Source organism: Equus caballus, chromosome 6, assembly GCF_041296265.1.
Source record: "Equus caballus isolate H_3958 breed thoroughbred chromosome 6, TB-T2T, whole genome shotgun sequence".
Lineage (NCBI taxonomy): Eukaryota > Metazoa > Chordata > Mammalia > Perissodactyla > Equidae > Equus > Equus caballus.
Genome location: NC_091689.1, coordinates 8,781,561 through 8,801,847, shown reverse-complemented (window position 1 = coordinate 8,801,847; position 20,287 = coordinate 8,781,561). Strand labels below are relative to the sequence as shown.

The following is a 20,287-nucleotide window of genomic DNA, read 5'->3' as shown; positions in this document are numbered from 1 at the left end:
GCTGTCCCAAAGCTTCCTCAGGTGTCCCCACCCAGAAGCCCTTGCCTGGCAAACCAGCTGGGCTGCTTTGACTAAGCTACCCACCCCTGGGACTGAAGGAAGGAAAGAATGGGTTGAGGGTGCTTTTAGGGGGCTCTGGTCCCAGTTCTTGGCATAGAAGCCAGCTTGAGCCAGAGCAGCTTTAAGTTTTTGACTAAGACAAACTAGAACTGCCCACCGCCAACCAGCCAGCTCTAAGGTAAGGATGCCTGCCTGCTGATGTGGAATGATGGCCATGCCATTCCTGACTCTATGCCAGTCCCTCTTCCCAGGCTGCTCCCCTGGAAATGACAACCAGACTCTGGGCCCCTTGTACCTCTTCTCTCACTGCAGGAATAATGAGACTAAGATCTACACCAAGCTGTTTTCACTTTATTAATACATTCTCCTGCTCCCAGAGTTGGAGCAGACATGATGGAAGCTCAGCAGTCCTGTTGAGAGCCTTGACAGATTCTATCAGTTTCCCTTTTCCCATCCCCCCTTCCTACCCCAGCTCAGTCAGGCCCCCTGTTCAGTTGTTGCTCTTGGGGTAACAGCAGAAGCAGAGACAGAAGACTGAGCTGCCCCCAACTATAAGAGAGCAGTCCTGGATAGAGTGGACAGATGGCAATGAAGGATAGGGGCCTCTTTCCAAGGCACAGGGGCCACCTTCTCAATGTGGCCACTGGTTTATTCAGATTTGGGTAGTGTGCTGGCCCGGAGCTGAGGGTTGCAGTGCCTCCAACTGACTTAGGAGGAGAGGAATGTGAGGGCGCTGCTGCGGGTCCACAGTCATCATTGAAGCCAGCAGCTGCCGCATTGCTGCAGAATGCCTGTGGGAGGAGGGCAGGGTGACTGCAGGGCACACGTCCCCTGTGCTATGGCTCCAACTCCGTGAATGTCAGGCAGGAGTCTGAAATGCTTGGTGCCCCTGTAACTGCTCACCTGGGGCTCTGCGGGATGTTCAGTTGGTTCTGCACAGCAAGGGCCACACTGTCACCCTTCTGGAACACCATGTCATAAGGGCCTTCCCCAAACATCATGGCATATAACACGCAGCCTAGGGACTGAGCATAATTTGGTTATTCCTAGGAAGAGGACCAATGGAGATACCTCTCCTCTTAATTCTGTAGTGAAAGAAGACTACATAAGCTCAAATGTATATATTGACCTTAGCCATGTGGCACCATCAGGGCCCAAAGAAACTGCTGGTGAGCTGGAGGCCTTTGCACCCCTTGCTTAGTCACAGCCTTCAGCCCTGACATTTAACTGTACCCCGGGATTTTACCACTTCCTGAGCAGTTGAGTACAGTGACAGGTCCCAGGAAGGAAGCGGAGGGGGATGTGGACATACATGGTGCCTGGGGCCCCATGCACTAGCAACCAAAGACCTGCTCCTCTCCCCGACAAAAGGTGCAGAGCAGCATTCCTCCCTACCCAGATTCCCACCCACACGCTCCTCACCCAGACATCAGTCCGCTCATCGATGACACAGTGGCTCTGCACGGAGAAGAGCTCCGGGGCCCGGTAGGAGATGGTGCACCGCTGAGCTGCCCAGTCCTGGAACAGTGGCCCCAGAGCTCAAAAGTGGGGTACAGGTCATGGTCATGTGACCAAATTGGGGCCTGCACCAGAAGAGGTCAAGAATGGGGAACAGGTGGGCAAAGGAACCTGGAGACTCTCACCTGCAGGGCCAGAGCCTGGCGGGAGCCCTCCACGTGGATGCATGCTTGATTCATGGAACCCAAGTCCATTAAAACCGGCTGCCCCTCATCTCCAAGCAAGATATTCGTGGGCTTCAGGTCCCTGGAGGGAAGTGGAAATGACCCATGAGTATCCCTGGACAGGGAGGCTGAAATCCCAGGGGGCAAGAATCATGGGGCTGTTCCTTGGGAAGAGAGCAGAGACCTCTCATTTCTCTTGGAGAGGCTCTTCCTTCTGTCTCAGCAAGTACACAGGGCCCTCGCACTGACCTGTGGGCATAACCCTTGGCGTGAATGGCCTCAAGTCCTCTGCAGATACCCAGCAGCAGCTGAAGGATTTGATCTTGAGTCAAAAAGTTACCTTTGTCCTTGAGCCGTTCTATCTCAGTCCATAGTGTACCTCTCTGCAACACAAGTTTCCCCACAGCTGGAGCTGTGTTTCAAGTCTCTGCTCACTGAGCCCGATCCCTTCCCTATGTTAAAAGCCTATCAACCCTTTCACCACACACACCCCACAGTCCCACTAGGGTTCCTCTGAACCCCAAATCTGAAGTGGTCAAACCCAGGACACAGCCTCTGCTTCCTAAAAAGCTCGCCTGCTCCCACAGCCCTTGGTCCTTGGCTCTGCTGGAACCCCCTCTGTAGCCAGGAGACTTTCTGACCTTGAAGAAAGGTAGCAGCAGCCAGGCCTCATGTTTAGCGCCCCGCTCCTTCAGACAATAAGCCACAAGGCGAAGGATGTTGGGGTGATGGAAGAGGCGATGCATGTCTGCTTCTCGTTGGGCATCTTCCCGGTCCTGCTGCTCGTGACACAGGATTCGCTTCAGGGCGTAGAAGTGTCCATCATGTAACCCCTCCACTAGGTCCACATAGCTGAACCCACTGTGGGCCAAAGGGGTCAGTGAAGGACCAAAGTCACCTCCCACACTGCTTGGACTCAGAGGAAGTCCCTAGGAGAAGAGGCGGGTGCCTTCCCCAATTAGTAGAAACCCTCCCTAAATGTGGCTCTAAGAGACATCTTAAGATTATTACACTCTGAGCTCAAGAGCAGGAACACAGTAATCCCTGAGGTCCTATGGTCCTAACACAGTGCTCTGCACATGACAGATGCTCAATAAAATATTAAATAAGTAACAGTCAACCTTTATCAAGTGCTCTGAACCAGGCACTAGGCGAGCCATTTTATATGCATTATCTCATTTAAATCTCACAGTTCCATCAGTGACAAGATAATTCTCTCCGCTAAGCAGATGAAGAAACCATGGTTTATCAAGGTCACACAAGGTGGATCTAGGAGGTCTGGCTCCAGAATCCACTTTCTTGACTACCACGTGGCTAGGCTCTGTCAGGTGAGTTAAAGAATAGGTTAGAGGAGAAAACCTTTGTGCCCCTATCATGTGCAGACTGCTGTCCTTCAATCACCATCACCCTGGGGACCAGCTAAGCACTTTCCAAACACTCACCCCTCCCCTAGTTTCTGGATGAAGAGGTAGCGCTTATTGTCAATGATGACAGTTCCCCGAGAGCAGACACACAGCGCGTGGCCCATAGTGTCTCAGTCATCCTCCTCAAAGCCGGTCTGAGGCTGCCAAAGGGTGCGTCCACGTTGAGTGGGCTCCTCCAGGCGATGCCCTGGAGGCCCAGTGGATCATGCTGGAAGGAAAAAACCGGCAGGGTAGAGGGTCGCGCACAATCCAGACGACCCCTGAGGTCTCAATGTGGAGAGCTCAGGCCCAGGTCTCGGAACTTAGAGAAAACGGGTCCTGGCGACGCCAGCTCCAAGAAGCCCGGGGTCAGGCGCCTTAAAGCCTCAGGCCACACAGCGACTACCTGACCGGTTCCTCCACTACCAGCCCACCTTCGGGCGGCCCGGCTCCCACGCCCGTCGGGCCGCAAAGACAGGGCAGAGGGTAGTTCCGGGGGAAGGTGGAGCGAGGCTCGGGCCCACCCCTTGCAGAACCCACCCCTTGCAGAACCCACCCCCAGCCTCGGCGCACAGGGTTCGGGGTTAGCCAGCCCAGACTCCCTACTGACCGGGCTCGGGCCGCAGGGAAGCACCAGGGACCGGAAGCAGCGGTTACGTCATCAGTCCGCGCTGGCGCAATGGCCCGCGGTATCCTAGCAACGCGCCGGCATCCGGAGGATGTCTGGGCGTGGAGCTGGCAGGTCCGGGGCTGGCTAGGCCTGCAGAAGGACGGGTCCCAGGACCCGCAGAGGGTCCCACACCTGGCCTTCAGTAGGGATCAAGACGCAGACACCTACGCCAAAGGGGAGCAAAGCCGGGCTCGGCCCGAGGCCCCCAGGACCTGCATCTCCCAATGCCGGAGGTAGGAGGCTTCATCCTTGGGCGCGCTGGAGGATGCAAGGAGGGGCGGGTACTGGCCCCTTGGAGGCTCTGACCTGTATCCCACTACCCTAACCTCAGTGGTTAAGAGCTCAGGCTCTTGAACCAGACTAGGGTCTAAATCCAGTCTTAACAGCCTACTAGCTGTGTGACCTCGGACAAGTTACGTAACCTCTGGGAGCCTCACTTTCCCTAACTATAAAATAGGTATAATAGTACCTAAGATTAAGTGCATGAACAGTGAGATCAGACTGCCTAGTTCAAATCCCAGCTCTACTAAAGTAGTTGTGTGACCTTGGACAGGCTACTTAATATTTCCGACCCTCAGGTTCCTCATCTGTAAAATGGGAATGATAATTATCTACCTCGTGGAGTTATTTGAAGATTAAATGAGATGTAAAGTGCTTAGCACAATATCTGACACACAGCTCTCAGTAAGTGTCAATAAACAGAAATAATAATTATTATTGCCCTGGTCCTCACATCCCAGGCTTGGGACTGTGAAGGCAGGAGGTCATGGAAATTGGCAAATTCCCAAGCCTTGGCACCAGGCAGTTGTCCTTGATATCTCTTGCCCAGGCAGTCAGGGATAAATTGGAAGAGGGGGGCACTTCCAAAGAAGATGGAATGGGCTAGATGTTCTCTTTTACTGAAACAGGGCTCTCTAGGAAAAAGATCCCTTTTGTAACCTGCTACATCCCTCTGCCCCCTGCCCCCCCGCTGCCCACTTCACATCACTGGGAATTTCTTCCTACAATTTCCCTTGGTTCTGAACCTGTTTTAGCCCCCTTATTCTGACATTCATCTATATTTAACCTGCCTGGCCCTGGGCTAGAAGTTGAGGATTCAAGGGACAAGGCACTCCCTATCCTCAGGGAGCTCAGCCTAGTAGAGCACTGCTTCTCAATCTTGAATGTGCGTAGGGTCGCCCAGGAATCTTGTTAAAATACAAATTCTGATTCTATAGGTCTGAGGTAGGACTCTGCATTTCTAACAAGCTCCCAGGTGACGCTGATGAAGCTGGTTCAAGATATAGAGGATTTTACACACTAGTAGAGTCGCGGGTGGCTGCAGGCTGGAGACAAAGTCCAGGCTAATTGCCTGGCAATTTGAGGTGGTCTCCGCCCCCTTGCTCGCTCAAGTTCCCTCCCAGGAATCCACCACGTGACCGCCGGACCGCAGTCTCTGACTACAGGACCCCTGTAAGCGCCATGGCTCCCAAGAAGCCGCCCTGCCTTCCCTCCCTGCTGCTGCCGCTCCTGACGCTGCTTCTGCCCCAGGTAAGATGAGAGGATTGAACCGGCTGGCTGGGTGCGGTGAGGTGGGATCGGATCTGGCAGAGGAGAGAAAGAAAGTGAACATAAAACAATGGGCAGGGCTAGTTCCATCTCCTCTGCTCTTGGCAGATGCTGACCCCCAACTCCAGACCTCTGCTGAGCATGGTCTCTCCCTTTGCAGGCAGACACTCGGTCGTTCGTAGTGGATCGGGATAATGACAGATTCCTCCTGGATGGGGTCCCGTTCCGCTACGTGTCTGGCAGCCTGCACTACTTTCGGGTACCGCGGGTGCTTTGGGCAGACCGGCTTTTCAAGATGCGAATGAGTGGCCTCAACGCTGTGCAGTTGTAAGAAGTGCTCCTGAGAGCCATGGAGGGGTGGGATTGACTCTTCCTACTACCCCTGGAAGAAGGGGGTCGGGACAGGAAGACTGGCTGGGTATGAGGAGGGATTAAAGCTCCAGGGCTTCCAGGCCAAGTGTGGGAAAGGGCCGAGGGACCTCCTTCCAACAGCTTCCCAGAGGTTCCCTGCAAAGCCTGAGCCCTTGGGCCTCCCTGGCACTTCCCTACCACCGTGGGCCCTGTTAACCTCTTCCTTTCTCAGTTATGTGCCCTGGAACTACCATGAGCCAGAGCCTGGGGTCTATAACTTTCATGGCAGCCGGGACCTCATTGCATTTCTGAATGAGGCAGCTATAGCGAACCTGTTGGTCATACTGAGACCAGGACCTTACATCTGTGCAGAGTGGGATATGGTGAGTTAGTTGGAGAAGGAATAGAGCCACAGCCAACCATGTGCGGATCCTAGACTACACCCATCTGCCCACGTTCTCCGGCCACTTCCAGCCCTCTACGCAACTTCCTCTCTTCTTCTCTTCCCTCTCTTCCCTGCTCCACTCCCAAACAACAAAACCTAAATGCTGCTTTATTGTCTTTATGTTTGTCTCAGGGGGGTCTCCCAGCCTGGTTGCTTCGAAAACCTAAAATTCATTTGAGAACCTCAGATCCAGGTGAGTTGAGACAAAAGATGTAACACAGAAAAAAGCAAACAACAAGAAAATGAGTCATTTGGGTGCCCAAAACAAAAGGATCCCCAAGTTGGAGATCATTCATTCGAATATTTATTGAGTGTGTCCTTCATGCCCAGTAGGATGCTAGAAACTGGAGGACCAGACAGACCCAGTCCCTGTGCAGTGAAGCTTATAGTGAAAGAAACAGATTCTTAAAAAAACCCAAAAACCTCTAAGATTATCGCAAGCTCTAAAGATACCACACAAGAAAATAGACAAAGAGTTGAGATCGTGAATAACAGAGTGGGCCTCTTTTAGGGAGGGAGGTGAGAAAAGGCTTTTCTGAGAAGGTGACATTTCACTTGACTCCAGGGAAGAGAAAGCTCTGGTCATGTGAAGAGTGAGGCGAGAACGAGCAGGTAGAGGGAATGGTATATTCTAAGGCCCAGAGATGGGAAAGAACATGGCATGGTTGAGGCCAGCATGGCTAGAGTATAGTGGATAAAGCAGAGAGCAGTACGACATGAAATTGGAGATAGATAGGGACTGTTAACATGGGACCTTGTAGGCCATTGTGAGGAGTTTGCATTTCATTCTAAGCACAGTAGAAAGCCATTGAAAGAGTATAACCAGACATATCAGGTTTGTTTTCAGGTTACTTTAGCCTGGACGTGGAGAGTGGATTGAGGGGAACGAGAGTGGAGGTGGAGAATCTAATTGGGAGGCGATGGCTGTAGTGGTTGAGGAGAGAGATGATGGCTCCTGACTAGGGTGATAGTGGTGGAAATGGAAAGAAGAGGGCAGAATTGAGATATAGGTTAGAGAAAAAAAATCACCAGGATTTGTTGATAGATTTTGATGGGAACAGGTGGGGACAGTGTGGGTAGGGTCTGCAGAGAAAGGATTCAAGTTTCTGGCCAGTCAAGATGGTGGTGTCATTTACTGACACAGGGAAGATAAAGAAGACTAGGGGTGGCAATGGGACAACTTTTGGAGGGAAAAGCAATACTTCTGGTCATGTAAAATTTTTATCGTATCACACTCAAGTGAGGATATTAAGTAAGCAATAGGATGTGTGAGTGTGGGGCTTGGGAGAGCTCTGAGCTAGAGATATAAATCTGGGAGTCATCAGGCTAAATATGGCGTTTACATCCAAGGGTATTGGGACATCACCTGGGGAAAGAGCATAGAGAAAGAAAGGATGAGAACTCAAGATTAAGCTCTGAGATGCCCAATATTTCAAGGAGTTTGGATTTCATTTCAGGTGCAAATAGGAAGTCATTAGAGCAAGGAAATAATTTTATCTGATTTATTCATTTTAAAAAGATTACTCTTGGGCTGGCCCAGTGGCGCAGTGGTTAAGTGAGCACATTCCGCTTCGGCGGCCCGGGGTTTGCCGGTTCCGATCCCGGATGCAGACATGGTACTGCTTGGCAAGTCATGCTGTGGCAGGCGTCCCACATATAAAGTAGAGGAAGATGGGCATGGATGTTAGCTCAGGGCCAGTCTTCCTCAGCAAGAAAAGAGGAGCATTGGCAGTAGTTAGCTCAGGGCTAATCTTCCTCAAAAAAAAAAAAGATTACTCTGATTAATGCCCTGTAGCTGCTAGGGACTGCTCCACTTCTTAGGGTGCTGGAGAGCTTTATGCCCCCTGTAGCACTTCCCAAACTCAGTTGACCATGAAATACATTTAAAATGATAAAGTATCAATAGAACACCAACATACAATCTTTGTTTTTCTCAAGAAAACTAGCGACCTCTTCATTGCTAAATCCATGGTGATTTCTTAGGCCTTGTCCTCCTTGACATACAGGCAGTATTTGGCACACTTGATCACTCTGTCCTTTGAAATACACTTTTCTCTCAGCTTCCATGACACAACACTTACCTGGTCCTTGCCCCTGCCCCCACAATCTTTCTGACCACTCCTGCTCTGTCTCTTCCTGCTGCTTCTCTAGTTCCCTTTCTGCTAAATGCTGGAGTGTTTTGGGGCTCAGTCCTTGGACACTTCTCTTTTCTATGTTCACTCCCTAGATGATCTCATCCATTCTCATGGCTTTAAATTCCACCCAGTAGCTAATAACTCTGAAATATGTATCTCCAGTCAGGACCATCCCTTGGCCTCCAAAGACGTATATCCAGCTGCCTGCTTGACTTCTGCCTTTGGAGATCTAAAAGGCTTAATGAGGGGCCAACCCGGTGGTGCAGTGGTTAAGTTCGCAGGCTCTGCTTTGGCGGCCTGGGGTTTGCGGTTTGGATCCCTGGCGTGGACCTGCACACTACTCACCAAGCCATGCTGTGGTGGCATCCCACATAAAAATAGAGGAAGATTGGCACAGATGTTAGCTCAGGGCCAGTCTTCTTCACCAAATAAATAAATAAAAATAAATAAATAAATAAAGGGCATAGTGATATAGCTAAACTCCTGGTATTGCCTCCCAAATCAGCAATTCCTGCAATCTCCCCATGTCAGTTAATGGCAACTCCATTTTCCAACTCATCAGGCTAAACACTATGGTATGTTTCATGCCTTTCACACCCCATATTCATTCTATCAGAAAATCCTGTCAGCTTTACCCTCAAAATATTTTGAATTCAACTACTTTTCATCACCCCCACTGCCACCTTCCTGGTCCAAACCACCTCTCAGCTGGATTATTATTTATTTATTTTTTGGTGAGTAAGATTCGCCCTGAGCTAACACCTGTGCCAGTCTTCCTCTATTTTGTATGTAGGATGCTGCCATAGCATGGCTTGATGAGTGGTGTGTAGGTCCGCACCCAGGATCCAAACCTGCGAGCCTCGGGCCACTGAAGTGGAGGGCGTGAACTTAAACCACTATGCACCCGGGCCAGCCCGTTGGCCAGATTATTTTAATAGTTTCCCAACTGGTTGCCCTTCTTTGCCCCTCGCCCATGTAGTCTATTCTCATTACAGCGGCCAGGGGGATCCTGTTAAAATAGAAGTTTAATTATATATATCTCAGATCATGTCATTTCTCTGCTTAAACCTCTGCAAAAGGTTCTCATTCAGAATATGAACCATGGATTCCTTAAAATGGTCTACTAAGTCCTCCCACTTGGCCGGTCACCTCCCTGACATCTGTTCTCCTCCTCATTGTTCACTGGCCTCATTGCTGTTCTTCAAACCCACCAGGCACATTCCTGCTTTGCATGAGGTGCTCCCTCTGTCTTCCTGCAGAATCTCCTTCTCCAGGAGGCGTTCCCTGGGCCATGCTCTAAAATTTAAGCTCCCCTACCCACCAGTTTATATCTTCCTTCCCAGCTTTATTTGTCTCCTTGGCATTAACTCACCATCTTTATTTAATTTATCATCTGCCTCCCTCACTGGAAAGGAAATTCCATGATGGCAGAGATTTTTGTCTGTTTTGTTCTATTTTGTATCCCTAACACCTGGAACAGTGCTTGGTGCATGGTCAGCAACCATAGATATTTGCTGAATGAGATTTAATGTATGCTTGGATTAAAGCAGGCAATAAAACCTAGGCCTCCTTTATACAGAACACAAAATGTAAAAGAATTAAATGTTTTAAGAATATGAAAATATCCTCCAAAATATCTTTCACTGAACTCGCCTTGGAGAGGCTGCTCTCTGCTAGGCATCGTCCTCAGTGATAGCGATGTAGCAAGTGAACCTGACAGACAAGCTTCCTGCTCACTGGTGGGGGAGACCAGCAGGAAGCAATTACAGAAAGAAATGCTTCATTGTAATCTGTCAAGTGCTTGAAAGAGGAGTATGAGGTGATGCGAGAGTGTGTAACAGGGGGATCTACCCTAATCTGGAATAGCAAAGGTGTTCTTGAGGAAGTGAAATACGAGTTAAGACCTGACACCTGAGTTGGAGTTGGCCAGGAAGGAGGGCAGGGAGACAGTGTCAGGCAGAGGTAGTAACTTGCAGGAAGACCCTGAGGGTGAATCCACAAAAATCACAAATAGGGGGGCCAGCCTGGTGGCGCAGAGGTTAAGTTCGCATGTTCCACTTCTTGGCGGCCCAGGGTTCGCCAGTTCGGATCCCGGGTGCGGACATGGCACCGCTTGGCACGTCATGCTGTGGTAGGCATCCCACGTGTAAAGTAGAGGAAGATGGGCACGGATGTTAGCTCAGGGCCAGTCTCCCTCAGCAAAAAGAGGAGGATTGGCAGTAGTTAGCTCAGGGCTAATCTTCCTCAAAAAAAAAAAAAAATCACAAATAGGAGTTGAGAATTTAAGGCACAATACCTGTTATAATAATCTTTCACTTGACAGCTTCAGTCATCTGGACTGTCAGTTATAGCAGGGTACAGGTGAGACATTCTACATTTCTCTGAATTCCCATGCTACTTCAGCACAATCTCAAGTATTTATTGATTATCTAATAATAGCTCTATATGATGTACTTAACATTTTTCTTACATTTAAAAAATAAATTTACAAGAAATACAACTTTAAGGTTTCCTATGCTCCAATTTCATTGCCGTGCAAAAATATAAGTGCTTAGGGTTGAGAGTTTCTTCTGACAAGAGTAACTGCTCCCAGATTTAGTTGGGGACAAGTTGGATGCAAACTGCAGCCCTGAGTTCAGGCAGCACTGAAACTGCTAGCACTGATGCTTGCGGTGGGGGCTCCGGAGGTGGTGGTACCCTAATGAGCAGAGCACTGCTCCTTCCTTTAGACTTCCTTGCTGCAGTGGACTCCTGGTTCAAGGTCTTGCTGCCCAAGATACATCCATGGCTCTATCACAATGGGGGCAACATCATCAGCATTCAGGTACAAGTGGAAAGTTGACTGGGCAAGGGAAAGGAGGAGCCGGGGTCCTGAACCTTCTCCACCTCATAGCTGAGCTCCGCTTCTCCTGTCCCCTGGCAGGTGGAAAATGAATATGGTAGCTACCGGGCCTGTGACTTCAACTACATGAGGCACCTGGCTGGGCTCTTCCGTGCAATACTAGGAGACGAGATCTTGCTCTTCACCACAGATGGGCCTGAGGGACTCAAATGTGGCTCCCTCGAGGGACTCTATACCACTGTAGACTTTGGCCCAGGTCTCCTGAGCAAGGGTGAGGAGTGGAGTTGGGGAGGAGGCCCCTCTGCTATGATGTTTATCTTTCACCTTTGCCTCCTCTCTGCAGCTGACAACATGACCAAAATCTTTACCCTGCTTCGGAAGTATGAACCCCATGGGCCACTGGTGAGGAGCCAGAGGGAGGGCAATCAAAGCGAGAGGCAGGATTGGGATGGGTCATGCTCACCTCCCATCTCACTCACGGTTCCTTTCACTTTACACGCTAGGTGAACTCTGAGTACTACACAGGCTGGCTGGATTACTGGGGCCAGAATCACTCCACACGGTCCGTTCATTCTGTAACCAATGGACTAGAGAACATGCTGAAGTTGGGAGCCAGTGTGAACATGTAACTGGAGACACTGGGGCCAACATGAATCTGTTAACTGGGTGTTGGGGATGAAACTTAAGATTCAGTGGGTCAGCTATTACCTTTCCTCCCACCCTCCCCCACTTCAGGTACATGTTCCATGGAGGTACCAACTTTGGATACTGGAATGGTGAGTCCAGATAGTCCCTGGGGTGGAAGCAGGGAAGTAGCAAGAATCAGAATTTGAGAGCTGGTAGATTAGGATGTCTAGAAGCTGGATATGGCCACCACTGCTCCCTCTGATGGCAGAATTCTCTGTATGAATTTCTTTGCTTAGTGTCTGTCATCCAAAAGATATATTGAATTAATTAAATTGGTTTGACCCCAGGTGCTGATGAGAAGGGACGCTTTCTTCCAATTACCACCAGCTATGACTATGATGCACCCATATCTGAAGCCGGGGACCCCACACCTAAGCTTTTTGCTCTTCGAGATGTCATCAGCAAGGTGCCCTACCACTTGACTAAGCGCCAAAGGCTTTTATTAATTTTGGGGAAGGGAGTGCCCAAACTGTTTGTAAAGGGATCCCATAAATCAGTGGTGGTGGTTGGGGCCACAGAGCTCTCCAAGCATCCCATGGAAGCATTTCTCACCCTCCCAAATGGGAGTACCTGGGGAGATACACACAAGTTATATACAAAATGACTGGATCTTCAGCATCCCCTGAAGCTTTTACCTGGAACCCAGGTTAAGAACCCTGAGCTAGGATCTTGGAATAGGGGTTGTTCATTTGGTTTTCTTATGGCTCCTGAGAGAATTTGGGCTCAGTTCCAGGAAATTCCCTTGGGACCTTTACCTCCCCCCAGCCCCAAGATGATGCTCGGACCTTTGACACTGCACCTGGTAAGCTCCTCCCCATCTTTTCTCTGATTCTACTCCTTTTATTCTCTAAATAGCCCAGCCTGTCCTGCCCTCAATTCTGATACTTCTCCCTTATTCTAATAGGATGGGGATTTGCTGGCTTTCCTAAACTACCTATGCCCCCAAGGGCCCATCTATTCAATCTTGCCAATGACCTTTGAGGCTGTCAAGCAGGTAAGGCATAACCTCACATCTTGTGAGTATGGCAACCTTCTTCAACAGCTGTAGCCACAGGTTCCCTCAGCTCAGCATCTTCCGCACAGCAGCTTTCTTCTCTCTCAGTCTGTCTTAAGTTACTCATTCTACCCCACCCAGGACCATGGCTTTGTGTTGTATCGGACCTATCTGAGCAATACTGTTTCTGAGCCAACACGATTCTGGGTGCCAAACAATGGAGTCCATGACCGTGCCTACGTGATGGTGGATGGGGTAAGCCCCAGTTTCCTCTCCTGCCTAGCACCCTTGAGCCTTAAGACCCCATATCTACCTTTTCCCATTGCCTGCTCACATTTGCAAGGGGTCCAGGGATAAGCTGGGATGAGGAAAGGTTCAACTAAGGATAAGGTTCCAGAATGTATGACTAACTGACAGAAGGGCTACAATCTCTTTGCCCTCCAAATAAGCATCCTAACCTGGCTTCCTGTGTGGTGGCCACAAGCTAGATGCTGGGTCCTGCCTCTCATAGATACTCTTATCCACAGGTGTTTCATGGTGTTTTGGAACGAAACATGAAACACAAACTATTTTTGACCGGGCAAGTGGGGGCCAAACTGGATGTCTTGCTGGAGAGCATGGGGAGGCTCAGTTTCGGGTCGAATACCAGTGACTTCAAGGTAAGCTAGTTCTGCTAGCCCCCTTGCACCCATGCTCTTACTGGCCAAACTCCCTTGGAAAGATAGGAGTCTAATGAAAGATAAATAAGAGTCATGTCCTTAGGGGTTAGGTAACAAAGTAGTGGCTTGTGGCATCTAGACATGGCCACTAGCTGCACCCCAGGGCTTGCTTAAGGACAGTCTAGACTTAGAGCTTAGTGAATGATGAATGCTCATTTGCCTTCTCCACAGGGCCTCATAGAGCCACCAGTTCTGGGGCAAACAATCCTTACCAGGTGGCTGATGTTCCCTCTGAAAGTTGATAAGCTTGTAAAGTGGTGGTTTCCCCTCCAGCTGCTGAAAAGGTCACATCCTCAAACTCCCTCTGGCCCCACCTTCTACTCCACAATGTTTGCAATTTTAGGCTCAAGTGGAGACACATTTCTCTATCTACCTGGATGGACCAAGGTATTGCTGACTATGCTGGTTGGGGTGGGGGGTGGCGTGGGAAGAGAGGAAAATCCTGTAGGAGGCTGATTATTCCTGATTAGAAACCAAACGGGATAATTCTGCCCCCGAGAGCTGACCCTTTATTTTCCTCTCTTCTCCCTCTTCCCCAGGGCCAAGTCTGGATCAATGGGTTTAACTTGGGCCGCTACTGGACAAAGCGGGGGCCGCAACAGACCCTCTACGTGCCAAGACCCCTGCTGTATCCTAGGGGAGCCCTCAACAAAATCACATTGCTGGAGCTGGAAAATGCGCCGCCCCAGCCCCAAGTCCAGTTCCTGGACAGGCCCATCCTCAACAGCACCTTGCACAGGACATATGTCTATTCCCTCTCAGCTGAGGTACAAAGTGACCCTGAGCCAATGCAGCTAAGTGGGCACTGAGGGAGAGGTAACCCTTGGATCTGGGACACAGACTGGGCAGGATCCCTTGGTGCTGGCTAAAGTGACCACACGGAACCACAGGCCACAGGCCTGAATGTAAGTACAAGGGCAGTTTCCTTGCCAAACTTTATTGTGATTAAAGTTCCAGAGACAGTAGCACCTCCACATACCTCTGTGGCCCTGTCTTTGCCCTGGTTCCTGAATGGCCCTCTCCCTAGTCTTCCAAATACTACTCTCTGGTTTCGAGGGGAGGAAGAAACCTAGGGCCAGTGTGAATGTGCCTGCTCAGGGCCTACAGCTGGCCCCAGACAGAGCTGTAAGAGTTCAGGAAGACGGCTTCCCAGCCTGACGGCGATGATCCTGGAGGCAGCGTGTGGAGCAGAAAGAGAAGTCGAGGTAATGAAAGGGAATGAGGCCTTGGAGGGAGGTCCCACAGCTCCAGCAGCGTCTGAACAAGAGGAAGAAAAATGGCTGGCCAGGTACCCCAGAAACTTTCCAATCCAAGCTCTCCCCACCCCTCCTCCTGCCATTTCTGTTTTCCCTCCAAAGGTTCCCAGAACATCTCAAATCCCCTCAACAAGCCTTCCTGAGTACTGTGTAGGCTCTCATTCTACTTGCCTCAAATGGTCCCTACGACATTACAGTCTACCCGCTCACACCTGCCCCCTCAACATACCGAACACTGACGATTGCAGGGTCAGGGATCTGAGGGCCAGGGGCTCCCAACTGGGCAGCTAGTCGGCGCTCTGCAGCCAGAGCTCTCTGACGGGAAGAGAAGCTGTGTTAAGGTCAAGGCCCCAGTGGTGGAGAGGGTACCCAAGAAGTGACGGCTGCACACTGGGGAAGGGGCAGACCTCTAAGGAAGTCTTGCTGTGGAAGAGAGAGCCTGCAGCCTCACCTTCTCTCGGTCACTGAGGGCGGCAAAGCGCCGCCGCTCTTCTTGCTCCCTCATCTCCTGCTCCCGCTGCTTCCTCTGCTGTTCCTCTCGCTGCCGCCGGGCTGCCTTCTGCTCCCTTTTCCGCATCACCTGCCGTGCCTCCATTTCTGGTGTCAGTGGCCCTGGCACCTGGAGGATTCCCGGGAAAGTGTAAGGTAAGACCTATACACACTATCCTTAGTAAAACTCTAAGAAAGTAGAAACGATCTAGCCAGGATCTATGATGCCTTCCCACTCTGCTTCTTCCTTTTCCAGCTGACCTGAGCCTTGTTGTAATCATAAGCGTCTGGATTCTTCTCCATGAACCTTCGGAACTCATTACGTGTTGATCTGTCAGCTGCAACTGTATATGGTGGCCGGGCCCGGGAGTCCCTAGGTGCGAAAACCCAAAAAAATGGTTTCAACCTGCCTCCTGCATCTCCCAACATCACCCAACCAGACCAAGGGGAATCCTTTCAAGTAGCCAGTGACAACATTAGCCTCCAGATCATCCTCTCTCTACCCCACAAGGGATCGGCATGAGGACCCTTACTTACAGCACAGTGGGGTCAGCACCTGCCTCCAGCAGCAAGCGAACCACTGAACCTCTCCCAGCTGCGGCTGCTGCATGCAGGAGGGTGAAGCCACTGGAGCCCAAGGGGGCACTGAGCAGAGACAGAACTCCAGGGTCTACAGGGCTGGCAGCTAGCTGGAGCTTCAGCATTCCAACATCTCCGGCTCGGCAGGCAGCTAGAAGCAAGTCCCAGAGCTCTGGCTGACCACGGGCCTTGACCTCATCCAGGGAAGGCCCCAAAGGGGCTGCATGTGCCTGGGCTGACTGTGAGGCCTCATCTTCTAGAGGTTGCTGGGGAAGAGTCTTAAGTGCCCCAGCCTCCAGGTCTCGGCTTCTCTCCTTCTTGTTCCTTTTTCTCCTCTTCTGCTTAGGTAATACATCAAACTCACGAAGATCCAGGGTCGCCAGTGTCAACTCTACTAGCTCCAACTCTACGTCGAAGCTGTCCTCCCCCTCTGACCCTGAACCTAGGAAAAAATTTGACATGTTAGATTCATCTAATGAATAAGCAGAGGCTGCCCAGATGCTTAAGAATGTACATAAAGAGATAATCCAGATTGTCTTGAAATGAAATTGTTTGTATTTTGTCACCCAAGATAAAACAGCACGTCAAGAGGTGAAGCCACTGGTATCATATGCAGAAATGAGGCTCTCAGCCCAGGCCCAGAAGGAGCTAAGCAGAGACAAGTCTCTGGGCATTCTCCGTGAGCAGCCTCAGGATGGTGCTCAACAGAGGAAAGCAGGGGAGCAGGACAGTCATGCGGGCCAAATGTCTGAAGCCAGGGAAACAGCCCTTAGCCCAAAAGCACAGCATCTAGTAAGACAGGTAAACTATGTGAGACTCACGCTAAGACTTTTCTAAGCACTAGGGATACAGCAATGACCAAAAGAGGTAACAGGAGATTTGGAAAGGTCACTAAACATGTCTCAGTAACTGGTACCCCGTACCCCACATTATTAACAGACCTGTGTGTGTGTGTTGTGTAAGAGCTCATCTAGAAATAGGGAAGTGGGTCAGTTATGAGAGTAGGGAATTTGCCACTGCATTTCCAGGACAGACCCAGATAGAAATTTGACAATTGCCAGATGGTGCTCAAACCTTGTTTGGGAGCGTCCTCATTCTGCCCAGCTGCCTCATTTTCATCACTGGGGACCTTTCTTTCTTCCTCAATAGCCTTCTTCTTCTCTTTCGTTGTCTTCCAGTGTGTCTGAGTTAAGTCCAACCTTACTGTCTCTCGGGGGTCTTCTCCTGCCAGAAAACAAGATGTTTCTCAAGTTTAGCTGAGGAGAAGCCAGTCCAGGTTTCTCTCAATGAAGATGCTCTCAGGCTGTAGTCTAAGGGCTAGAAAATTATCTGGATGCACAAGTGACAACCTGAGGCTTGGGCTGGAAGGTACAGGAAGGTCTTGGGAGTCTGAGGATCAGGACCAAACACTCACCATAAACATGCAAGGTGGTCAGCTTATGGAGCACACGCTGTAGCTCTCGGAAGGTGGGTCTGCGGGTAGCGAGGGGGATATCCCAAAGTCGGGGATCCCCCCGTTCCAGGGGTGCCCCATGGCCTCCGAAGAACAAGGACCGGCCAGAGCGAGGGGCACGCAGCAGTACTGTCCCAGCCTCCCCCAGTGCCTTAGCCCAGTCTGGCCCTGCCAGCAGGTCACGAACATCCTAGAGAAGAGAGTAACTCAGCCCTGCATATCTTCAGTTGCTATTAAATCTCCAACCAAAAAATGGCCCAGAGTTCATGTGTAGGGAGAGGTAGAAGATAAGAGGGAGGAAGAATGAGAGAACTAAGACTGCTGAGGATCCATTCCTATTCTACCTTTGTCTACCCAGAAATAATGAAGACTGGAAGGATATAGGAGTCAACCTCCCTACTGGAACATTTCATGAGTTGAGAAAGAAAAAAGTGTGGCTTCGAGAACCACCCAATCTGGCACACCTAACTCACCTTATATAGTGTGGCTTCATTGTAGCGCCTCAGGTTGGCTCCAGCAGAGCGCGAAGCCCCACCCCGGGCATCCCGAAGCCCCTGGGCCGTGCCCCGCTTGGCCCGCACTGTGTAGCGGTGGAAGGTTTTGTGTGTCACCACTTCTCTTCTGTAGACAGCACAGACTCAGTACTGGAAACCAGCTGGTACTCCCAGGCTAACAGGATCCACTCCATCCTCACCCCACGCAGCACCCTCTCACCCTTTGAAAATGGCACCAGCAAAGTGCCCAGCTGCAGCCATGAGCACCACGCAGGATCTAGGACCTCCACTTTGCAGGTTCTGTAGCAGCAGTTCTGGTTCTTCTGGGGGCACCTGGACGACAGAGGAGCAGCACAGATATCATATCTGTGGCATCCACTGAGAGCAAGAAACCAAGTGCCAGTGCTGAGCTTCACATGCGTTCTCTCATTTAATATAACCACTCTGAAGCTCGTCTCCATTTTACAAATAAGGAAATTTGAGGCTCATAGAAGCAGTCAAGATCAAGTGACAGAACCACAATTCAAACCTAGATCGGTCTGTTTCCAAACTTAATTCCATTACTACACTTGATCTTTCCAGGATTCAGGCCAGTTCAATCCAAAACTCCTGTCAGGTGTTTGATACTCATACCCAACAGGAAGGAAGGGAAGGAGTGAAAAATGGACTAGGCTACAGGGAAATCTAGAACGAGTGTATAAAAGGCTGGAGTTCCCCACACAACCTGTGCTATCACTTGCCTGGCGAGGACCTAGGACACAACGATAGGCATAAAGAAACTGTCCCTGGGCATTTTGGAAAAGAATCCGATGCGGGTGGAAGCCTCCGGGTCTGTTAGGCTTCTCAAAGTCAGCCCTCTCTTCCGCTAGTATCTGCAAGTCCTCCTCACGGGCTGAGTCTGAGTCTTCTGATCCTGAGATGCTGGAAAGATCTCCTGAGAACAACATGTGACACACAAGTTTGGTGGCCTATCTTTGACCTCTCCTCAAGTTCCTACACTGGGGCCTTCCTCCACCCCCATGTCCCACTCCCACACAGGTCTCCCACCAGTCATCACCTGTGGAACTCTGCTTTTCAAAGTCCAGGGCAGACAGGAGAGGCTTGTCCTTGAGACGTTGCTTTAGGTTAAACCGATGCCAGTCAAGCTTATAATGTTCCCTCTAGTAGGAGGAAAAGAGGGAGTGGAAATATGCCCAGCCTGGCCTTTTGTGATACCCAAGACCAGTAACAGAACACCAGGAAGAACGACCGGGTAACACTAAGTGCCTTAATCAAAACATGGACCTTTATTAATTACAGACAAATCAAATGCCTACCTCTCCTCAGCCACCATTCTACTTTTGCTTCCACCATTTAGCCCTGCACCTGGTCTTTTACCTGTTCCTGGTGGTTCTGGAAGGTCTGCTCACAGGTTGAACAAAATAATTTCTCTGAAATATCCAGAGGACCCTGGAGTGATTTTTTTTCTGGGCTTCCTCTCTCCTTTGAACCTAAATAAGGGGAGGAGACTGAGAGATCGAAGGGAAGTCGAAATCCACAGTACCAGAATCACACTCAGTGTCTGACACACAAAGCAGAGAATACAAAAGGAAGAGATGGCATGTCTTTGCCTTCAAGGAATTTATAATCTAGCAATCATGAAGAAAATGGCAAGCAGTCACTGTGTACAATAAATATGCTTCTGAAAAGTACATAAAATGAATATAAATCAAACGTATTTAAATTAACCAAAGGGACTGTTTAAAGGAATCCTGTAGAAAATATTTTTTGGTGAAGTTAAAATTATTTTTAACTGCAAAAACCACTTCCCAAATACCAGCTTTTCAGCCTACATTTCCAATCACAGTGTGCAGTTGGTTTTCAAAAAGTACAAAAACAACATAGCCAGAGACAAATTAAAGTTGTACAAAATCAGTAAGAAATTGTTTTATATTCAGCAAGAAGGAATGATTTGATTGGAATCCAGTTAATTTCAGACTTATATCTAGGAATTTTGAAAATATATCTAGGAATTTTGAAGTGCTTTTGCAAGCCCTGGTGTAATGTGACGAGACATAAGCAATGGCAAGAAACTTGTTTGGAGACAATTCAGGGGCCTGTGCTGGGAACAACCCAGAAACTGAATTTAAGATAAATGTTATCCAGTAGAAAGACATGTCAACAAGGGCTCCTAAGCTGGGGAATACCAATAAGAATGTGTTCCCTAGAAGAGCAATAAGCTCCAAAGAGCCCCGTCATGTTCCTCATGGGCCCACACCAAGCCTCCCCGGGTACCTGGACAGGAAGTCCGCAGAGCCTGGGCTAGGGCCTCCCCGGGAGCGTGGCTCACTAGGCTCAGGCCCTGAAGGATCGGAGCATCCATGCTCAGGTCAAACAGGGAGACCGACGCAGGAGGCTGGGCTGCAGCTGGAGCCGGAGACATGGCTGAGCAGAAATTACTTAGAAGCAGCTTCTGGAGCAGAAAGGAGGGAAGAAACAGA

At 50.0% G+C, this 20,287-nt stretch overlaps 3 protein-coding genes across 20 annotated transcripts in view; 1 reads left to right on the top strand and 2 right to left on the bottom strand.

Moving 5' to 3' along the window:
- Positions 1-391: 391 nt before the first annotated feature.
- On the bottom strand, positions 392-3,853 carry STK16 (serine/threonine kinase 16). 2 transcript variants are annotated; one of them, XM_001493184.7, is made up of 8 exons: positions 3,756-3,853; positions 3,185-3,374; positions 2,384-2,603; positions 1,992-2,125; positions 1,704-1,824; positions 1,483-1,578; positions 964-1,085; positions 392-851 (listed from the first exon to the last, which is right to left on the bottom strand). In XM_001493184.7, the coding sequence occupies exons 2-8, from the start codon at positions 3,268-3,270 to the stop codon at positions 713-715; spliced, it is 918 nt and encodes a 305-aa protein (XP_001493234.2). In that variant the 5' UTR covers positions 3,271-3,374; positions 3,756-3,853; the 3' UTR covers positions 392-712. The 2 variants fall into 2 exon arrangements, with proteins under 2 accessions (XP_001493234.2, XP_014595866.2); XM_014740380.3 differs by having other exon boundaries at positions 3,702-3,781.
- On the top strand, positions 3,811-16,408 carry GLB1L (galactosidase beta 1 like). Of its 10 annotated transcripts, none has more exons than XM_023642383.2 (18): positions 3,811-4,048; positions 5,219-5,345; positions 5,524-5,690; positions 5,947-6,097; positions 6,292-6,352; positions 11,024-11,118; positions 11,218-11,407; positions 11,480-11,538; positions 11,640-11,761; positions 11,872-11,912; positions 12,111-12,229; positions 12,551-12,625; positions 12,728-12,817; positions 12,959-13,072; positions 13,345-13,476; positions 13,708-13,923; positions 14,076-15,437; positions 15,538-16,408. In XM_023642383.2, the coding sequence occupies exons 1-17, from the start codon at positions 3,825-3,827 to the stop codon at positions 14,343-14,345; spliced, it is 2,253 nt and encodes a 750-aa protein (XP_023498151.2). In that variant the 5' UTR covers positions 3,811-3,824; the 3' UTR covers positions 14,346-15,437; positions 15,538-16,408. The 10 variants fall into 10 exon arrangements, with proteins under 10 accessions (XP_023498151.2, XP_023498152.2, XP_070125401.1 ...); XM_023642384.2 differs by having other exon boundaries at positions 3,824-4,048; positions 11,218-11,392; XM_070269300.1 differs by having other exon boundaries at positions 3,824-4,048; positions 5,033-5,345; positions 11,218-11,392.
- ANKZF1 (ankyrin repeat and zinc finger peptidyl tRNA hydrolase 1) overlaps positions 14,441-20,287 on the bottom strand; it is a 6,275-nt gene continuing 428 nt past the window's right edge. For 2 of the 8 annotated variants that reach the window (XM_001493135.5, XM_070269302.1), the window contains exons 2-14: positions 20,082-20,259; positions 19,185-19,297; positions 18,865-18,967; positions 18,548-18,741; positions 18,028-18,140; positions 17,787-17,934; positions 17,275-17,503; positions 16,935-17,084; positions 15,819-16,302; positions 15,543-15,654; positions 15,244-15,411; positions 15,022-15,107; positions 14,441-14,793 (exon numbers count right to left, since the gene is read on the bottom strand). In XM_001493135.5, coding sequence (XP_001493185.2) covers positions 14,670-14,793; positions 15,022-15,107; positions 15,244-15,411; positions 15,543-15,654; positions 15,819-16,302; positions 16,935-17,084; positions 17,275-17,503; positions 17,787-17,934; positions 18,028-18,140; positions 18,548-18,741; positions 18,865-18,967; positions 19,185-19,297; positions 20,082-20,229 — 2,172 coding nt within the window. In that variant the 5' untranslated portion in view covers positions 20,230-20,259 and the 3' untranslated portion in view covers positions 14,441-14,669. The remainder of the gene's footprint in view (positions 14,794-15,021; positions 15,108-15,243; positions 15,412-15,542; positions 15,655-15,818; positions 16,303-16,934; positions 17,085-17,274; positions 17,504-17,786; positions 17,935-18,027; positions 18,141-18,547; positions 18,742-18,864; positions 18,968-19,184; positions 19,298-20,081; positions 20,260-20,287) is intronic. The other 6 variants (XM_014740373.3, XM_070269303.1, XM_070269308.1 and 3 more) reach the window with 3 other exon arrangements.

Excerpts from the sequence above, each read along its gene's own strand:
- STK16 (XM_001493184.7), bottom strand. The coding sequence starts at position 3,270 with ATGGGCCACGCGCTGTGTGTCTGCTCTCGGGGAACTGTCATCATTGAC. Across the intron at positions 2,126-2,383 it reads TGCTGCTACCTTTCTTCAAG|AGAGGTACACTATGGACTGA; the intron begins GTCAGAAAGTCT and ends CTTGTGTTGCAG. Across the intron at positions 1,825-1,991 it reads GCCAAGGGTTATGCCCACAG|GGACCTGAAGCCCACGAATA; the intron begins GTCAGTGCGAGG and ends ACTTCCCTCCAG.
- GLB1L (XM_023642383.2), top strand. The coding sequence starts at position 3,825 with ATGGCCCGCGGTATCCTAGCAACGCGCCGGCATCCGGAGGATGTCTGG. Across the intron at positions 12,818-12,958 it reads CCTTTGAGGCTGTCAAGCAG|GACCATGGCTTTGTGTTGTA; the intron begins GTAAGGCATAAC and ends TACCCCACCCAG. Across the intron at positions 13,477-13,707 it reads CGAATACCAGTGACTTCAAG|GGCCTCATAGAGCCACCAGT; the intron begins GTAAGCTAGTTC and ends CCTTCTCCACAG.